Below are 19,029 nucleotides of genomic sequence, written 5' to 3'. Positions count from 1 at the left end.
GAGTATCCTATGATGCAGGTTAATCCGAAAAGATCCCAAGCTGGCAAGTAGAATGAGCTGGAACGCCTGACGCCAACTCTTCCTCTCTGCCAGGGTGCTGCGGGTCAACCTGGTGCTAAAGGAGAGCGAGGAACCAAGGGGCCCAAGGGTGAAAATGGTCCCGTCGGTCCCACAGGCCCCGTCGGATCTGCTGGCCCATCTGTAAGTTGAATTCACTGGTGGTCAACACAGCCTGTGTCAGTACCCAGGAAATCCAACAATTCAACATAGATCAATCAAGTGCCTGCTGTATCCCGGGAACATATGAGATAGAAGATGATGTAAAAAATAAGAATTAACATTTGCATTCCACTTTATAATCTGTAAACATTTCATAAACGTCTCATCTCACTTCTTTGGTATAGCCCCATGAGGGTGGTCACACTGAAGGACATTTATTTTATGACGCAGATCATCATTTTTAATTTCTGGATTGGCTTCTCATAGACATGGGAATGATACCTTCGAAGAAAAAAGCAACATTTATAAGAACTGTCTTGTGATTTGACTCCATGTTTTTTTGTTTGTTTGTTTCCATTTAGGGTCCAAATGGTCCCCCTGGTCCTGCTGGAAGTCGTGGGGATGGCGGCCCCCCTGTGAGTATTCACAATGGACTCTGATAACGTGACTTTCTTTAGAATCTATTAAAAACAACTTGAAAGTTTGGAGATTTTTGGTTAATTCTGAACTATAATAAGGAGACTCTTGAGATCCAAGTTCACTTCTTTCAGAGAAATTCTGATATTGAAGTTACCGTTAGATCATGGGCTACTAACTTAATCCCAGCTGGAACTCAATGCAGTGTATGTTGCTACCACCTCACCTGAGGTAATAACCAAAGTTAACCCCAGGCTGTTTAATTGTGAAATGGATAAAAAATAATTTCTCTGGTACCCCCTATCCTTTTACTGATGCCCCCCTTCTCCTGCCTGACCATGCCCTTTCTCTTGGCGCCCGGTGCTGTTATACTGACTCCTTCAGGACCCGGACCTCCCTAGGAATGAACTGCACTGACTCCTTCCTGCTCTCATTGGACAGCAATTAATACTCCTGGTCTTTGGTTGTACCTTCCTCTGGAAACAAAAGTACTTATCCAGTGTCCATGTCCTTCGCACCCCTCCAGGTGGTTGATAGTTCCTGTTGTATACACATCAACGTGTAATAATGGCATGGTGTCTTGTCTTCTTATTCTTACAACCGTCAGGTTATATGTTAGCGTTTCAAAAGGGACCATCAGAGCCTTAATGCAAAATATGGGTGTTGCAACCGGGGCATGCTGGTAGGAGAGAGGTGCAGAGATGGAGGGCCTTCAGGGTCCTTGTTAAATAATACCCGATATGGGGCTACCACTAGCTACTCCTTGGTCCATCCTTGGTCACGTGTATTGAGGACTGGCCAGAGGAGAAATTTCCATCTCACCCAAATCCCTAGAGTTGGCATTGATTGTGGAATTTTCATGTGCTCGGTTCTTAGGGTGCTACTGGTTTTCCTGGCGCTGCTGGACGGACTGGTCCTCCTGGGCCCTCTGTAAGTAAATCCCTTCAAAGTATCTCATTTACTCTACCCAAAAGGCCTTGCCTCTAGTAGGAAACTGGTAAGAAACTCTCTGGAAACACGCTACTAATATTTTGCTATTACTTTCCTGGTCTGAAATCAGTTTTCCTGAACCATTAAGGCAAAATCATCACAAATTATATTTTATAAGATCAGCTTAAGAGGCTTTTATTCATGTGAACACAAGTCCCCTTTTAGGGGCATGGTCTCTTTGTTAAAAATAAAAAACAGAACAGTTTTAGTCACATATCAGATATTTCTATATCTAATTACCCTTTATGGCCAACATTCTGCCTCCGTTGTTCAGGTATAATTGTTCCTGAATTTAAAGGTGGTTTGGCCTCTAATTTAATTCTGATTCAGACTCTCCTGTCAGGACTCAAGAGAATTTAATTAATTACCAAGGATTAAGTCTTCTGGTTAAGATTTCAGGGAAAAAAAAAACAGCAAAGATGTTGATTTCTTGGAACCCTTTTACAGGTTCATAACAGAAAAATCTTCACTTCCTGTAGGCATTTAATTAAACCTAGTGGAGCACACATGTGATTCCTCAATGATGAACAAAATGCCAGTGTCGGCTATCTTCACAAAGAAATGAGCAGGGTCTTCCCAAACCCCAAGTCCCATTCATTTACGACTGACTCTTCTCACTCTCTGGAGTTCTGACCCCAAGACGCCGGGGGCCTGGTAGCACAGCATTTCCTCTCCTCACGGACATTGGCCCCAGCTTCGACCTCAGTCAGTCACTTTATTACAGGCTCCAGAGGAGGAGGACAGGGAGTTGCCTCTCTCCATTACGAGGAATGTGACAAAGCCCCCACAGGTCCCCCCAGTGGCCAGGGTAGCATTTTGTTGCTTTACACTGTTTGCATCTTCATCTCTAGAACCTCAGCTGCTCTCTCCCGGGTCTGTGACGGGTTAAATGACTCTGTCATTGGCTCACAGGGTATCACCGGCCCTCCTGGTCCCCCTGGCGCTGCTGGTAAAGAAGGACTCCGTGGGCCTCGGGGTGACCAAGGTCCAGTTGGCCGAACAGGAGAAACCGGCGCACATGGTCCCCCCGGCTTTGTCGGCGAGAAGGGTCCCTCTGGAGAGCCCGGTACCGCTGTAAGTGATTGCAAGCTCCTCTCTCGTAATACCTTGTATTGAATTAAAATAAAGCCTTTACACAGATCTTCAAGTGGCATCTATTTGTTGATGAGTACTGCAGGCTTTCACATAGAGCTCAGCTGAGCCAGGAAATCTGTCCGGCACATACTGAGGTGTCGGGGCTTCTGCAGTTGCTTAGAAGGCACTAGACGGGGAGGGCAATAAATGAAGGAACTCACTGTTTTATCAGAATGGCACCTCACTGGTCCTGGGATTAGAACCAGAATCCCATTGCCATGGTCATCCTATTGCACACCAATCAATCTCAGTAAGCTACCAATTTCTTAAACATGCATTGTCTGTCAATGTTACTCTGAAATGTGCCTTTCCTAGACCGGGTTCAGCTGGAGGCCAAGGTCAAAATTTGCTTCTTGGCATAGATTCTATACAAACTCTCTTGCGTCACCCCAGATGTCTTCATTAATCTCAATCACATATTTTTGACTGTTGTTCCATTGGTCTCAAGGAGGAACCAGGTACAAAGAAATATACTTGCCAAGCTGTGAACTCGTCATCACTAGAGAAAAGATGTCCAAGGATATGTCCTCCTACTAGGAGGTCACCAGCCTTTTTCTAAACTGAGGATAGCGGATTCTCACAATCCTCAAGCCAACTGTATTATCACTTCGCGGCTCACCGGTGATGTGTTTTTCCTCTTGTTCAGGGCCCTCCTGGCACCGCAGGTCCTCAAGGCCTCCTTGGTGCTCCTGGCATTCTGGGGCTCCCAGGCTCTCGAGGTGAACGTGGTCTACCAGGTGTTTCTGGATCTGTGGTAAGTGTTTGACACCATTCTTCTTCTCATTAACATAATAAAAGATTTTAAAAGCTGCCACTTCAGATGTGACAGATTGATCACTGAATAACTCCACTTAAGATTTTTTATTCATGGCATTTTCTTTATACAGATCACATGTCACTTATCTAAGAAGCTTTAATACCACCTTACTTAGACACACGCTATAAAGATACAGCTTAACATTATGCAGAATGATTTTTGTTCTTTTTACATGCTTAAGAACTATATAAGCTCTAATTGCATTTACTCCTCTGCAATATGAAATGCTGGCATCATTTATCCTGTAGGCAGAATGAAATTCTGGAAGTTCTGAATCATTCCGTTAAATCTCATACATGACAGCACCTAAGAATCCTCTCATCTCCATAAACTCTCTCAACTTTATGAATTCATTTCATTTGGGACAGCAGATGCAGTTAGGCTTACCTAGTACAGAGCGACGTTCCAAAATTACAGAAAGCCGGCCATCTGAGTGTGTAGGATGAGGGCGAGGATAACACGAATGGGGCTTCTGGCTGTTCTGTGGCCCGTGCCTCCCCCCCCCCCCCCCCCCCCCCACTGCACTTTCTCTTTTCAAACTGGAATCTCCTAGCCGGGGTTGTGTTGGGAGGGTGAGACTTGCACTCGATCCAATGAGAGGAATGTTTCCTCTTCTCCGCGTCCAGGGTGAACACGGACCTCTCGGCATCGCTGGCCCACCTGGGGCTCGTGGGCCCCCCGGGGCTGTGGGCGCACCGGGAGTGAACGGCGCTCCTGGCGAAGCTGGTCGTGATGTGAGTCTGACGTGTGGTTTGTAGAAGCAAACTGTAGTCCATTGTGCGTGACTTCATGTCCTCAGCTGAGTTCCTCCTGTTCCAAGTCTCTGAACAAGAATGGTCTGTTTCCCCATAATATCTATGGGTCTTGACCACTCCTGCTATTGAAAATGTGAAAAATTACTTGGGCTGGGGGGTGGGGGGTGGGGGGATGGCTCTTTAAATGGTATACTTCAGATTTGGCCAAAATACTAAAAACACCTCTAAGAAAACTAGGCCGGCAAGTTCTAACTGGCCTGTTTGATGGTCTGACTGGGGGTTCACTGTGGAGTACGGGGAGGGATGAAGACAGAGGAGCTGAACTATAGGGGCTGGTGGGGTAAAGAGCCTCACGAAGCGCCTTAATTGGTGTGGTATCTTCACAGGGCAACCCTGGGAACGATGGCCCCCCAGGCCGCGATGGTCAACCCGGACACAAGGTCAGCACACCTCTTTGTCTTTCTCCAATTTAAAAGTGACTAAAACCCAGGCCAGGTGGATGCTCAACTTCACTTTGCCTTTGGTAGGGAGAGCGCGGTTACCCTGGCAACATTGGTCCTGTTGGCGCTGTGGGCGCACCTGGTACTCACGGCCCTGTGGGTCCCACTGGCAAACATGGAAACCGTGGTGAACCCGTAAGTTCGTAAATACCAGTCCCTTAGTGCTGTCCTCTTCCGAGGCTTCACTCTGACCTCCCCACACTCGGGCACTGGGGGATTTGGTGGGGGAGGGGCTTGGGCTTGGCTGACGAGTTCGGTTTTGCTTCTCCAATTTGCAGGGTCCTGCTGGTTCTGTGGGTCCAGTTGGTGCTGCTGGTCCAAGAGGTCCTAGTGTACGTACATGATGAAGATTTCTTCACAAATGAACATTTAAGGAAACTCTGTCCAGACCGTCCATGAATAAAATAAATAGTATATAGGCTAGACTTCATATTTTTTAAAAAATTCAGTCCATGCTGAGAATTGCTACATCTAGCTTCTAAGGCTCTTCCATTTCAAATCTCTTCTGCCTGTTTGTATTAAATAATCACCAAAATCTAGCCACTTAACGGAGGGTTCAATGAAAGCAGATTAGGGGAGTAGATGGGTGTAACACCCACGTGGTGTTTAAACCTTTGCATGTCTTGAGTTAGCTCTGTAAACAGATAAAGCAATACTGGTGGGGAAGTGAGTGTTGTTTTCAAAGGAAGGTAAAATGCCCTGTCTGTCCTCCTTTTTCTTTACAGGGCCCACAAGGTGTTCGAGGTGATAAGGGAGAGCCTGGTGACAAGGGGCCCAGAGGTCTTCCTGGCTTAAAGGGACACAATGGACTGCAGGGTCTTCCTGGTCTCGCTGTAAGTAACGTGTGGACATTCTGCATGTGTACAGATCCTAAATGATCTTCCTCAAATTTTCACTGCTCTTGTTCTAAAATGAACTACATCGTATTCATTTCCTATTCTCTGGCTGACTCCATCTCGCAGAGATAATGCTATTTCATCCCAACACAAAAAGGTGAGGGTTAAGGGAGATCGAAATATACATATATTAAAATCTCCTGGCAACAATGTCCTTCAACCCCACTTAAAATAAATATAATTAGAGGAATGACTAATATTACACTGCTGAAATAGCTTGTAGAAAAAAATGTAATTGAATATAATAGACATAATGGGAGAAAAGAGCCCCATTTTACATTTTCAATTTTCTCAATCCAGAGTCCATTGAAACTAAAGTTTTCCATTCAATTAAAAAAAAAAAATCTGTTTGTCGACACGTGTTCTGAAAGTGTGATTTTCCTGTCCTCTCTTTCAAGGGTCAACATGGCGATCAAGGTGCACCTGGTTCTGTGGGGCCTGCCGGTCCTAGGGTAGGTCAACCTAAGAGACCTCGGTCTCTGAAATGAGAGCTTATGGCAGGGAGGGAGCCCCAGGCCCCTCCTTCCTTGTGGGGTTTTTACTGACTCCCTCAGACTTGGTGTCCTCCTTCCCCAGGGCCCTGCTGGTCCTTCCGGCCCTGCTGGCAAGGACGGTCGCACTGGACATCCCGGGACAGTCGGCCCTGCTGGCGTCCGTGGCTCTCAGGGGAGCCAAGGTCCTGCTGTAAGTATCGTTCCGGGAAATAACGTTCTCCTCAGACGAACCCAAGATGGCTGTGACAACACGCTCAAGGAGTTCCCCACTTCCATATGTTAGCTCTAAACCGTGTAAAGATGGTATGGAAGGAGCTGTTTCAGCCCATCCCCACCAGCATGCCTGGGATCAAGTTATTCTCTTTTACTTATTAGAACGTGCTTGTAACACCCAACTGAAAATCTGCTGTCATTGACATCTCTCACTGTGACCAAATACGAAACCTCCTCTTTCTCGCTCTCACCTTTGCAGGGCCCTCCCGGTCCCCCTGGTCCTCCTGGCCCTCCCGGCCCGAGTGGTGGTGGCTATGACTTTGGTTATGAAGGGGACTTCTACAGGGCTGACCAGCCTCGCTCACCACCTTCTCTCAGACCCAAGGATTATGAAGTTGATGCTACTCTGAAATCCCTCAACAACCAGATCGAGACCCTTCTTACTCCCGAAGGCTCTAGGAAGAACCCAGCTCGCACATGCCGTGACTTGAGACTCAGCCACCCAGAGTGGAGCAGCGGTAAGTCAGGATGTCAAAGCCGGACCGGCCCTTCTCACGAGCTGGGCTTTGTAAAGTCCATTCCCATGGACGTTTAGAATGAAAAAGTTTGGGGTAAAAATTGCATTATGTGGAATCATACCTAACTAATAAAGCATTTTCTTCTCCCAGCCAGCACCCAGTCTCAGGCCTCTCTATATATTACCACGAAAAAGGCAAAAATACATATTCTCTGATTTGATTTTTTTCATGGAGGACAAGAGAGGAGGAACTGTCTCATCTTAAAAATAGCCATCCTCTTCCTATTAAATGTGGGGTAGACAATGTTACTTATGGGAATCAAAAATCTTTGTCTAGTAATTATTAGAACCTATGCTCCACTCAAGGAGAGGTTTTATGAGCTGGGTCTTGTTTCTTTTTTTTAAAGGTTACTACTGGATTGACCCTAACCAAGGGTGCACTATGGATGCTATCAAAGTATACTGTGATTTCTCTACTGGCGAAACCTGCATCCGGGCTCAACCTGAAAACATCCCAGCCAAGAACTGGTACAGAAATTCCAAGGTCAAGAAGCACATCTGGTTAGGAGAAACTATCAATGGTGGTACCCAGGTGAGGAATCCTACAAACATCCCTTCTCCTACTAAATAATATTAAGATAGTTTGCTTTTTAATGATCTGCATTTTAATCCTTTACCAAAATGGGATTATTAAAAAGAACCTCTTTTCTCGGGTTTCAGTTCTATCCTGGACTGCATATTAAAGCTGGAGTGATTGGACATATCCATACCATCTAAAGTTATTATTCAAATCTGACTTAACTGATAATCACTGGAGAAACTAATGCCCTTTAGCATGAGGACATGCCGGCCAGCACCTAGCCCTGTGCCCATGCATATGTATTCTCAGGACATGTGCTTTTCTGAATTTTTAATCAAATCTCTTCACCAACTTTATTGAATGCCTACTGGTGGGAATCACAGAAAAAGAAAGAGGTGTGACCCTGTCTCCTTGCTCTCTTATTCTAAAGAAGAAACATACACGTAAAGGCTTATCTAAAACAGGTACCTTTTTGAGATGAGATGATCTTGCCTCAGCCTGGCAGTTCCTAGGTGCCTTCTAGGTAACTAATATTGCACAGACAAGTGAATTGAGTTTCCTGTAAAAGTACCTTTTTCCCCAAGGTTCAGATCTGAGTCCATCATTCCTCCCTAAGTCAGCCTTTCCCCGCCCCCCTCTTTTTTGACTTAGTATTTCAGTCCCTCTCCACTTAACTAGCATTTCTACCTTATTCTCTGTAGTTTGAATATAATGCTGAAGGAGTGACCACCAAGGAAATGGCCACTCAACTCGCCTTCATGCGCCTGCTGGCCAACCATGCCTCTCAAAACATCACCTACCACTGCAAGAACAGCATTGCCTACCTGGATGAGGAGACTGGCAACCTGAAGAAGGCTGTCATTCTGCAAGGCTCCAATGATGTTGAACTGGTTGCCGAGGGCAACAGCAGGTTCACCTACACTGTTCTTGTAGACGGCTGCTCTGTAAGTAATAGGGAAATTTGGGGAAAGTGGGGTTGGAGTTCTAGCTTAGACCCATTGAATGAACAGGTGAAGGAGAGACCTACCTACCTTAAATTCAGATGGCAAATCTTGAGGATTCTTATCAGATCTTGCCTTCGGAAATTCTCTGAAGTGCTGAAATACATACCATGTCCGTGCATTAGCTGTTTTTCTTTAAACATGAGTTTGTTAAATGATGATGTCTGCCTATAACTTAAAAGTACTTGAGATTAAAAGGTCCCAAGGTATAATTTATAGCTATATGTACCTTATTTGACTTATTAGTATGGTCTGCATGTAATTTTTCTCTACAATATGCTATACATTGAAGAAAAATTAAAATTTACAGCATACCCACCCAGCTCTCCCTACTGACACACACATATCCCAAAAATGATATTGTAGCAATAAACCACTTGGAATATGTATTGAAATTTTCTTTTAAAAAATTAGACTGGTAGGAAATCTCTCTCCCTAAAAACACCCCCTAATGCTTCTGTTTCAAAGATAAACATGTTGATCTGGGACACACCTCAGAATGAACAGGCCCAAAAGTAGTTCTTAACTACCGAAGGTTCTGATGATAATGTTAGATTTAGAAATAAATAGTGCTGCTTTATGTATATATATATATATATTTTTTTTTTTTTCTTTTTTAAACAGAAAAAGACGAATGAATGGAGAAAGACAATCATTGAATACAAAACAAATAAGGCATCCCGCCTGCCTATCCTTGATATTGCACCTTTGGACATCGGTGATGCTGACCAAGAATTCAGGGTGGACATTGGCCCAGTCTGTTTCAAATAAATGAACTCAACCTAAATTAAAAAAAGAAAAGAAATCTGAAAAAACTTTCTCTCTTTGCCATTTCTTTTTCTTCTTTTTTAACTGAGAGCTGAGTCCTTCCATTTCCTCTGCACATCTACTTGCTTAAATTGTGGGCAAAAGAGAAGTAGAAGGATTGATCAGAGCACAGTGCAATACGATTTCATTCATTCCCTTCCCCCCCCACCCCCCCCAAAAAAATTTTGGATTTTTTTTTCAACACTCTTACACGTATTGTGGAAAATGTCAACCTTTGTAAGAAAACCAAAATAAAAATTGAAAAATAAAAACCATGAACATTTGCACCACTTGTGGCTTTTGAATATCTTCTGCAGAGGGAAGTTTAAAACCCAAACTTCCAAAGGTTTAAAACTACCTCAAAACACTTTCCTGTGAGTGTGATCCACATCATTAGGTGCTGACCTAGACAGAGATGAGCTGAGGTACTTGTTTTGTTTTGTTCAGAATACAAAGGTGCTAATAGTATTTCAGATACTTGAAGACCCTTGATGGTGCTAGAAGAATTTGAGAAGAAATAATCCTCTGTAATGAGTTGTATTGTGTATTCTTTTTTCATTTGATTTAGCATCAGCATTTTACATCTTATTCCCAAATAAAAGTATGCAGATCACTTGCCCAACCTTGTCCTCTTCTTTAAATTCAGCATTTCTTTGCCAGTCTCATTTTCATCCTCTCCCGTGGTACCAAAAAGAAGCCTTGTTTCTTGGACAAGCAGAAAAATTAAATTGTACCTATTTTGTATATGTGAGATGTTTAAATAAATTGTGAAAAAAATGAAATAAAGCATGTTTGGTTTTCCAAAAGAAAATATCGAGTAGAATTCCTTGCTTTGATGCTCTTCGCAATATAAATATGGATTATAGCATCTCTACCAGCCATTAGACTGAGCGTTTCTCATTAGATGGAAACTATGCAAAAAAGGCAATTTGGTCTAGTAGAAAGAGCAGAGAACAAGGACCCAGGAGATCTGAGCTCCAATTCTGACTGCTCCTTGTGGCTGAGTGACCTTGAGCACTTCACCTTTCTGTGTTTAACTCCCCTATCTATACTATGGTTGGGGGGGGGTGGGGGGGGCAGATTCCTTCTCTGAACTATAAAACATTTGCCCTACTCAAAATACATAAGACTTAAACAAATGGTATTGTAGACCTAAGTTTACTCTAAGCGGAGATCCACAGAACCTTCTGGTTTATTATCTATTAAGCACTTTGAAACAGTGGCTGAAAGTTGGTCTATGTACAATTAATACTATTAACTAAAACAGTTTCAAATATTCAGTAAAAATGCCACACACTTAAATCTGATGCAACTGAGTACAATGCCTGTTAGGAGGTAATGTGTGTGCTGTCAGTCAGCACAGACAGCTGTGGGTAATAGTACCATGAACACCTCCCTGCCAAATCAAGTTCATTTTCCTCCCCTGCACCTTTCAATGACATCTTTAATACACTTAAACATAGTAATGTGTCAAGTAAAATGTTAAGATTCATTTAGAGCTTATTTCCTGTTGCAGAACATAATTGTGATTGTAATATTTGCCTCCTGAAATAAGTCATCTCAAGATTCAATTAGTTTTAAAAGCAAAAAACTGAACATGATGAAAATCTAACATCAGCTCTAAAAAGTCAGCAAGGTCTATTAACCAAACGGTAACTTCAAATTACGGCCCATCCACCACCTGCATCAGAACACAGGGATGCTTTTTAAAATGCAGATTCCCAGTCCTCAACCACCAAATTAAGATTTAGTAAGGAATCAGTATTCTTAAGCACCTTGCAAAATTGTGTTGTGCATCTACTGGGAAACCACTGGATACGGTGATTTCCACAGCCCTTCGAAGTTCTCACATTTTGTATCTGGCAAGAATGAAGCAATATACCTACCAAATGACACAAAGAAAACGAAACCCCTGTAATCAGAATACGAGTGCTCCTGACAAATTAACTGAAATGGCCAGCGCAAACTTACATGATAGCCAGTTAGAAATCGCTGGGTTTCTTCAATATGTTATGCCCTCAGGTCCACAGTCCAAGAAAGTTGGCTTAAAGAAGGCAAAAATGAAGGAGGAAGAAATCATTTCCTGAGTACCAGCTGAGAGCCAAATACTATGCTAGATGTTAATAAAATGCTCTTTGTCAAACTGAATCCAAATAGGCAGATTTCTTAAGCCAACAGGCATTAATAATCATTTAATCAGGAGTGTGGGATTACAGGAAAATAGTTCAAAAAACAATGGTATATCTGATAAATAACAATGAGGAAATAAATGATGGTATATCCAATCAATACTAATGAGGAATGAATAATGGTAATATCTAATAGACAACAACAGGAAGAGTGAAAAATATTATTTTGATATCCCAATAACATTTATGAGGATGATTAAACAAAAAAAAAAGCTTAGAATGGAATGTTATAATCTTTAAAATATCACATTCAAGTATACTGTCATTAGAAATCTATCAAACATACGGATCAAAATGCTAAGAGTAGGTGCATTCATGGAGTAATGATAGGAGTGACTTTTATGTCTAAATTTTCCAAATTTGCTGTAATGTAGTTATATCACCTTTATCATTTACAACAAATTTACCCTTAAAATATTATGAAAAGAAATAAGCAGCAAGCAAGTGAAAACAATCCTGGGTGAGGAGTGGCCATCTCCAGGGCAAGAGCAGTCCACCTCCCACCCACTTCTCTTCTGAAAGAGAAGGAAAAGCCCAGCCTCAGAGTCATCACTCACTGTGACCCGGCCACACTGGGGGGCCCCAGGGAGGGGTGCACAAAGCCATACATACCAGGCGGCAGCATCCTCAGGGGGTTCCACAGTTCGGCTGCAGAGAGAGAATAAAACAATGTGTGAACACAGTATTAAACAAAGTGTCCTCTGAGGATAGTGGAGGACACTATTAATTAATGAGAGGGAATCGCAGAAAATTAATCTTAGCTTCACACAGCAACAGTGACATTTGGGTTTAGTTGGCCAGCTTTTGCCAGAGATCTCATTCCACTTTCAAAGCCTCTATCTGGCCAGAGGTTTCTTCTCTGGAAGCCACATACTAGAACTGTCTGGTACTTACCAAGCCAGGAGGTCCACTGTGAGTGTTCCCGGGGCCTGAGCCGAGTACTGAAGGCTTGACCCTTGCATGACCAGGCCCCCCCCTCCCCCGCCCTTTAGAGGCTAATCATTGGGCCCGAGGGACCCTCCTCACAGTATTTCCTGACCCTTGGTCCTATGAAGGTCAGCCGCCTCTAACCCATGCCAGTCTGAGAGGGAAGAAGATTGCATATGAGAAAAGGAAGGAGCAGGTAGCCAAGATTGGGGGACGAGACATTAATCAAGTCTGGTAAAAAGGGTCATTTAAAATTCTAAAATCAATACAGCTAATGCACTGGCAAAGAGCAAGGACACCTGACCAATGCAGAACACATTTATTATCTTTAATGCCAAAATACTGTTTTCTGCTATTCCACTTAATATCACTGAAAAAGAAGTTCAGAAATTGGATTATATATAAGAGAAGCTGGAAATGTCGTTTTGGGTCAGAACAACAATCCATCTAGGTGAGTACTTTGCCTTTGACAGTGGCACCAAGGGAAATTTGGGAGAAAGAGTGGTTGGCACTTCCTGAGAAACCAGCCTCAAAACTCCCATTTAATAACCCACTGTAAATCTTTTTTGTACATAGATGTATCTAAACCCTTCCAGAGCCCTCTATCTGTTTTGAAATATGTTGGTATTACAGTACCAACAGGAGAGAGCTAATGCTGAATTGTTAGCTCGGCTTCCTGGCCCTCTGATCAAGCAGCTAAAATATGCTTTCTATCCCTGTGCCTGGGTCAGGCAGGGATTCAACAACTCAGTGTCCGCAGGGGGCACCAGTAACTGCAGCACTAGGGCCACCGACAGCCCATAATGATCGACTTATCCCTGCTGCTGGGTGAAATAAGCACATAATTTGTGGTCAGCCGCCGAGGTTATGTGCACCAGCTCCGCCACCGATTGGCCAAGGGCACTTGGGAAAGTCTCTTAAGTTCTCTAAGAATTTGGTTAACATACCTGCTCTCCCTAGTCCACGGAACTGCCAGGAGGACCGAATGGGGCAGACGCGAATGCGCCTCATGAAGTGAGGGCAAACGTTACGTGCCATCATTAGGTCCAAAATTTCCAGTCACCCGTTGTCCCCTCTTGAGTTAATCTATCCCTGGCCCTCCAATGTAGGGAGAGCAGAGCCTAGATTTTAAATTCAATTAGCACCTCTCTTTAAATTGGTAATTGATCCATTTTGAGTCATGCCTCCCCGTCAGTAAAAAATGTGAGCCCTTATAATGAATTTTGTTAATCTATTTATATATAAATGTTATGCGCGTACTATGTACTATGGTACTAATGTATGATGTGCAATGTAAAACCTACATGGAAAAGAAAAGCCTTTAAAAGAGAGAAAATAAATACAAATAGAAAATTCCATACTCCAGTGTATTGTGTTACACACCCCTGGGATGCATGCACATTCCCACCCTCTATTGGAGAGACTAGTGCCCTAAACAAGGATTTACAATGGGCTTCAGGGGAGGGCCGAACATCAGTGAAGTCCTGAAATAGAGTGCTAAATTTTGTGCGTATGTGCATTTTTCTCGGGGGGAGGATTCACAACTTTCTTCAGATACTTCAAAAGGAAGGCTCATGCCCCAAAATCATGTTATGACCTACGCACAAAGGCAGTATTCCTTATTTAATAAACCCTGGGCTTTCCTGAACTATGACTTTCATGTCTCATCTTGGGTCTCACACCCGGAACATGCTGCTTCTCCTGTCCTAAGGCCTGAGAGAACCAACCAGCCCTGACCCACATTAAACTTGAGGTTTATCTCTTTCATTCTTCCACTTTCCTGCCCTAGCCCTCTCGCCTGTGTTTTAACAAGGCTTGGCAGATGCTTTAGGACCCAGAGTTGGACTTTCCGATATCAAAGTGCACCTGTCCACAAACAAATAAGAAACAAACAAATTCAGTAATGGAGACTGATTAATGAGTTATTCTTTTTAGGTAAAACATGCATATGTTAATTTTTTTTAAAAGTTTAACCTAAAAGAGATTGCAATTCCTGGTACTATAAAAGACTGTAAGGATAATAATTGGAACATGTTCTTCAGGGACTTTCAAATCATCCCAGAACCAAGTGTCTCCTCCTCATCTGACTCTTCCCAAACAGAGCTATTATTCTGAGCCCAAGCTATAAGAATAATTTTGGCCAGAATTAACAATCCTCATGGATTCTAGAAAGGTATCCTTAAAATTGCAATTCATTACATATTTAAAGAAATTCACAAACACAAAATGCCGCTGAAGTGAAATTTTTCTAGTGCAGCAGTGCTCTTGGTGCCCAATGACTTAATTAACCGTCAACAGCATGGGGGGAAAAAAGCAGAAACAATTTTTTTAATGGAATCTATTAATGCCAGGCAGAATAAGAACACCTACTCATAAACCACCGTGCTGAGTAGATGGCCTTTCTCTCCCCACGGGATGTCACTTTGAGTTCACTGCTCCCCCTGCTGACTGGATAATAGAACACCCCCGACTTTGAACACAGCCACATGCACACCATCAGAGAATGAAAACTCAGATTTCAGAGGAGAAAATGGAACAGCCTCCTGTGCTTATTTCCTGTCTGCCCCAGACACACAGCCTTCTCTCCAGCTTCCATGGCAGCCTACCTTCCCGTCCTCAATGCTCCCTTTTTTTCCCCTTACCCTTTTAAATCTGTCCTTAATATCTCTCCCATGGAGCCGGTAAAATGGAAGTCACAGGAGGCAAACTAAGTTCAAAAGGAGAACGGGAGAATGGCCTTTTGGGCCAGGAGAGATGCCCAATGCTACAAACGTTGCCCCACAACGCAGTGACTAGCTTCAGGAGTGAAGCAAGGGGTCTTAGGGATTATAGAGAACAGACACAAGAGGATGTGACAGAAAGCAGAAGGGCTCAGGAGGCAGAGCTGTCTGCACATGAGCCCTGTCTCCACCATTTCCTCCCCTGCAAGATGGGGATAACGATGAACTGCCCACCGGACGGCAGGGATCAGGAACGGGAGGGCTGCTGGAGAGTGAGCACGCGGTACCACTGTCCACGGCGGCCCCCGGCCCCGCAAGGCTGCACCTTCCCGAAGCCCAGACCTCCACCCTTCCCCTTCCCAGAGTGCTGGCTTCTCGGATGGCCGCCTAGACCGAGAGCACATCTACAATTCAATGACACTTCAATCTCTCCTACTACAAATGGATTCCAGCAAACTTCCAAACCCTCACAATTCTGGTGAATCCTTCTCCACGAGCCAATAAAAAAGTACCAAGCTTTCATTAGAAGCTTGAAAATCTTCTCAATTTTTTTACAAAGAAAAAAACAATCCCACTTCAACAGTAAAAACAAAAAGGTAAAACTTCTGAAAAAAAAAATTTTTTTTTTTTTATTCAACTAGGCGCTGCCATATGCCATTAGGTTCATCCGATTTGGGAGACAAAGCTCTCTGAGCTGAGACAACAGCCCTTCGCTTACTTGGAAGCCAGTTCTTGTACACAAATGGACTATAACTCATACATACATGTTGAATTAGCCAAACTCCTGACACTTAATTTTCACAATTTGAGTTTCTAAAACTTTGTCTCTGGCAGCAGAAATTCTAACTCAAAGGTTATCAGCACAAGAAATGATCATAATTATTAAATTCATGTCCTTGGGGAAATTTCTTAGCCTATATGAATTTACTCAAGGGCTTCGAACATCATTAAATCACCTATTATTGCCAGTGCTTTGAATGTCTATATGAGTATTATTATAAGTGGAACCACTTCAAAGAAGCTGGATTATAGTCATTTCCAACATGGTTTTTCTATCACTGATTATAGGTCTCCTCTTCCTTATAATACAAAAGTCTCAAAAATTTTTTTAAACCTTATCAGTCAGTGTCACTAAATTAAAGTTTCTATCGACTGCTTTGCTCATCATGATATGTTCCTAATCAAAAGAATTAAAAAAGACTTTCCTCAGATAACATCTAGAAAATTGCCCATTTAACCATTTCTCTGGGTTTATTCATAATGAATATTTACTTCTCATTAAATATTAAAATATAGTAAACTTACAGTCAATGTGAAGCTCCGTGTGTATTCTTAGATTTTCTTCAACTAAAATATCACAATAAACACTCACCTTGTCACCATAAATTATAAAAAGAGCCTTGCTTTTCTTCTCCCAAGCTTGGGAGGGCTATCTATCAAACAGAGTATAAAGTCCACTAAATCCTTTGAACCTCTAAAGAGAGAAAGACAAATCAATGCCAAAAATGATGTGCCTTCTCACCAATACACAAATTAAACTGTGTATTTTGTAAGATTTATAAGGTAAGTGGGCTTCTTTTTATTATCACTTTTGTTAGGTATCTGTCAAGTGAGTCTAATTCAGTAAAATAGATTGATACATTGGGAAAAATCTCTAGTCTCCATTCTAGGTTGGGGGGAAAAACCATGCAGTTTAATCACCCTATACCACTCATATTATGATTTAATTGGTCCGAAATATTGTTTTAAAATTCCCTTGGTGATTGTAATATGCAGCCAGTGCTGAGGAAAATTGTACTTGGCTAATGCCACAGGGTTCTGAAACGCTCCCTTAAGATCACTGGTAAAGTTGGAAATAGGTGCAAACGTGCCTTTTTCTAGGAAGATGGTGTGCAATACTTAAAGTTTTTCCCGAGCCCATACAGTATCGACCTAACCAGAATTGCTGGGGTGGAGTCAAGGTATCTTCATTTTCAATGACTACCATTGAGGTAATTCCCATGTACTCTCAAAGTTTAGGAACCACTGGTTTATTGCTGTCACCATATTACTGACATATTCTTGGATGATTCTGTGCCCCTCTCCCCAAAATGTTTAGGACCACAGCTCTAAAATCATGGGCTCTCTAAGCTGCTTTAAATGAGAACATGTAATGGCTCATTGAACCCGTGAGCAATTAATTTGGGAACAGTTGCAGTATTATAAATGTGATTACTTATTGCAAACCCAATTAATCCAGTCAGGAGGAATGTTAATTACAAAGGAGTATGGAAATTAGCATGAGTGCATGACTAAATGCCTAAATTCTGACCTATTATATTGTCTGTCTGGTAATTTACTTTAAAAATACTTCCACAGGAGGTCTCACGTATATATGTACATGTGGGTAATAAGGTAACATTAGTCCACACTCCAGGGCTGATCAGGTAACCTCCGAGATACCGTGATTAGGAAAATCCAAGCTTTAGAGGTGGCTACTGTGGTATTTCAAATGGGCATTATTGAAATCTATGTCAGGGGATATATTAATCCCCTGTACAAAGTATAAAAGATGTAAAAAATAAATTTTTATTGTTGAAATAATGGTCTTGAAGATAAATGACTAGCTAATAAATATTTTTTTTTTTTTCCTAAAGATTTTATTTATTTATTTGAGAGAGAGAATGAGATAGAGCATGAGAGGGGGGAGGGTCAGAGGGAGAAGCAGACTCCCCGCTGAGCAGGGAGCCCGATGCGGGACTCGATCCCGGGACTCCAGGATCATGACCTGAGCCGAAGGCAGTCGCTTAACCAACTGAGCCACCCAGGCGCCCCTAGCTAATAAATATTTAATATTAACAAAATTTGAGCTAAGCTTGCTCTACTGGTAGCCTGCCACTAATAGCAAGATTGACAAGAAAAGACAGATAGTCCAATTGATCTCCAACCACTAAAAGCTACCAATATTTTCCCAAAACTCTTGAATCACTAAGTTGGTTTAGAGCAGGTCACAAAATGACTCAAAAAAAAATTTTTTTTTTGAGAAATGGCAGGAGAAATGGCCAAGAAAATAACAGGCAAAGCAAAACTGTATTTAATTGATTTTAAAAAAAATTGCATACAATAACCGTATTTCTCTTATAAGCAATGGAATATCAATCAAAACAAATCCAGACAGAGTAGAAAGCAATTGGGATGGCTTCCAACGCTCCCAAGAAATGATCTCTCCTAATTTGGGAACAGCCAAGATTTACTAGGCTTATGCTTTTACGGCCCTTTCCCCTTCCATAACTGAAAAAAATAGAGGCAGAGCCTTAGCCAACTGGGCCATTTGACTCTTCTTTCCAGAGAATTTAAAACTTGGAGTGGAGAATGACAGAGACTGGGAGCCACTGAAGTTGAGGCATGCTAATGACAGTACTCTAGGAGTGGCCATAAACTTCTGCTGATGAGGTCCTAGAACAGTAGTAGGTTTTGGGTTGTGCTTTGAATTATGAAATAATCCAGTATCCTTCCACTATCTATTTTGCTTAAGTTAGAGAAAAGTTGATTTCTACTACAAAAAAACAAAATTTTTTAACTCATATACCTAGTAAACAGGATACAGAGTGAACAGCAGAAACAGAGGACTATAGGGTGATCTTAGAGTAAATAGATACTTAAAGTTAGTAGAAACAAGAACCAAAATTTTGAATGGCCTAAAAAAAAAAAAAAGCCAGAGAAAGAATATTGTAGGGAGACAATTCCGCAAAGTATCTTGCCAACAAAGGTACTGATAACATTTGTTCTGGACTATCTTTTCAAGGATGTTTGTATAGTGATAGTGAATAGCCCCGAAAGAGGGAGACAGTGTCTCCTTCCAGAGTGGAGAACA

At 42.3% G+C, this 19,029-nt stretch overlaps 1 protein-coding gene and 1 long non-coding RNA gene across 4 annotated transcripts in view; one reads left to right on the top strand and one right to left on the bottom strand.

The window, feature by feature from the left end:
* Positions 1 to 9,630, top strand: part of COL1A2 (collagen type I alpha 2 chain) — a 35,356-nt gene extending 25,726 nt beyond the window's left edge. The window contains exons 37-52 of the mRNA XM_032402132.1: positions 94 to 201; positions 582 to 635; positions 1,513 to 1,566; positions 2,539 to 2,700; positions 3,407 to 3,514; positions 4,204 to 4,311; positions 4,719 to 4,772; positions 4,860 to 4,967; positions 5,111 to 5,164; positions 5,558 to 5,665; positions 6,127 to 6,180; positions 6,305 to 6,412; positions 6,695 to 6,953; positions 7,360 to 7,544; positions 8,234 to 8,476; positions 9,158 to 9,630. Coding sequence (XP_032258023.1) covers positions 94 to 201; positions 582 to 635; positions 1,513 to 1,566; positions 2,539 to 2,700; positions 3,407 to 3,514; positions 4,204 to 4,311; positions 4,719 to 4,772; positions 4,860 to 4,967; positions 5,111 to 5,164; positions 5,558 to 5,665; positions 6,127 to 6,180; positions 6,305 to 6,412; positions 6,695 to 6,953; positions 7,360 to 7,544; positions 8,234 to 8,476; positions 9,158 to 9,304 — 1,914 coding nt within the window. The 3' untranslated portion in view covers positions 9,305 to 9,630. The remainder of the gene's footprint in view (positions 1 to 93; positions 202 to 581; positions 636 to 1,512; positions 1,567 to 2,538; positions 2,701 to 3,406; positions 3,515 to 4,203; positions 4,312 to 4,718; positions 4,773 to 4,859; positions 4,968 to 5,110; positions 5,165 to 5,557; positions 5,666 to 6,126; positions 6,181 to 6,304; positions 6,413 to 6,694; positions 6,954 to 7,359; positions 7,545 to 8,233; positions 8,477 to 9,157) is intronic.
* The window catches only part of LOC116631032, a 62,937-nt gene continuing 48,884 nt past the window's right edge, over positions 4,977 to 19,029 (bottom strand). For 2 of the 3 annotated variants that reach the window (XR_004299068.1, XR_004299066.1), the window contains exons 3-8: positions 12,142 to 12,177; positions 11,312 to 11,384; positions 9,964 to 10,045; positions 8,564 to 8,629; positions 8,357 to 8,474; positions 4,977 to 5,159 (exon numbers count right to left, since the gene is read on the bottom strand). This is a non-coding gene — a long non-coding RNA (uncharacterized LOC116631032). The remainder of the gene's footprint in view (positions 5,160 to 8,356; positions 8,475 to 8,563; positions 8,630 to 9,963; positions 10,046 to 11,311; positions 11,385 to 12,141; positions 12,178 to 19,029) is intronic. The other variant, XR_004299067.1, reaches the window with a different exon arrangement.

This window comes from Phoca vitulina, unplaced genomic scaffold, assembly GCF_004348235.1.
Source record: "Phoca vitulina isolate PV1807 unplaced genomic scaffold, GSC_HSeal_1.0 scaffold4, whole genome shotgun sequence".
Classification (NCBI taxonomy): domain Eukaryota; kingdom Metazoa; phylum Chordata; class Mammalia; order Carnivora; family Phocidae; genus Phoca; species Phoca vitulina.
The sequence above is the reverse complement of the archived record's forward strand: the minus strand, read 5'-3'. Positions and strand labels throughout refer to the sequence as shown.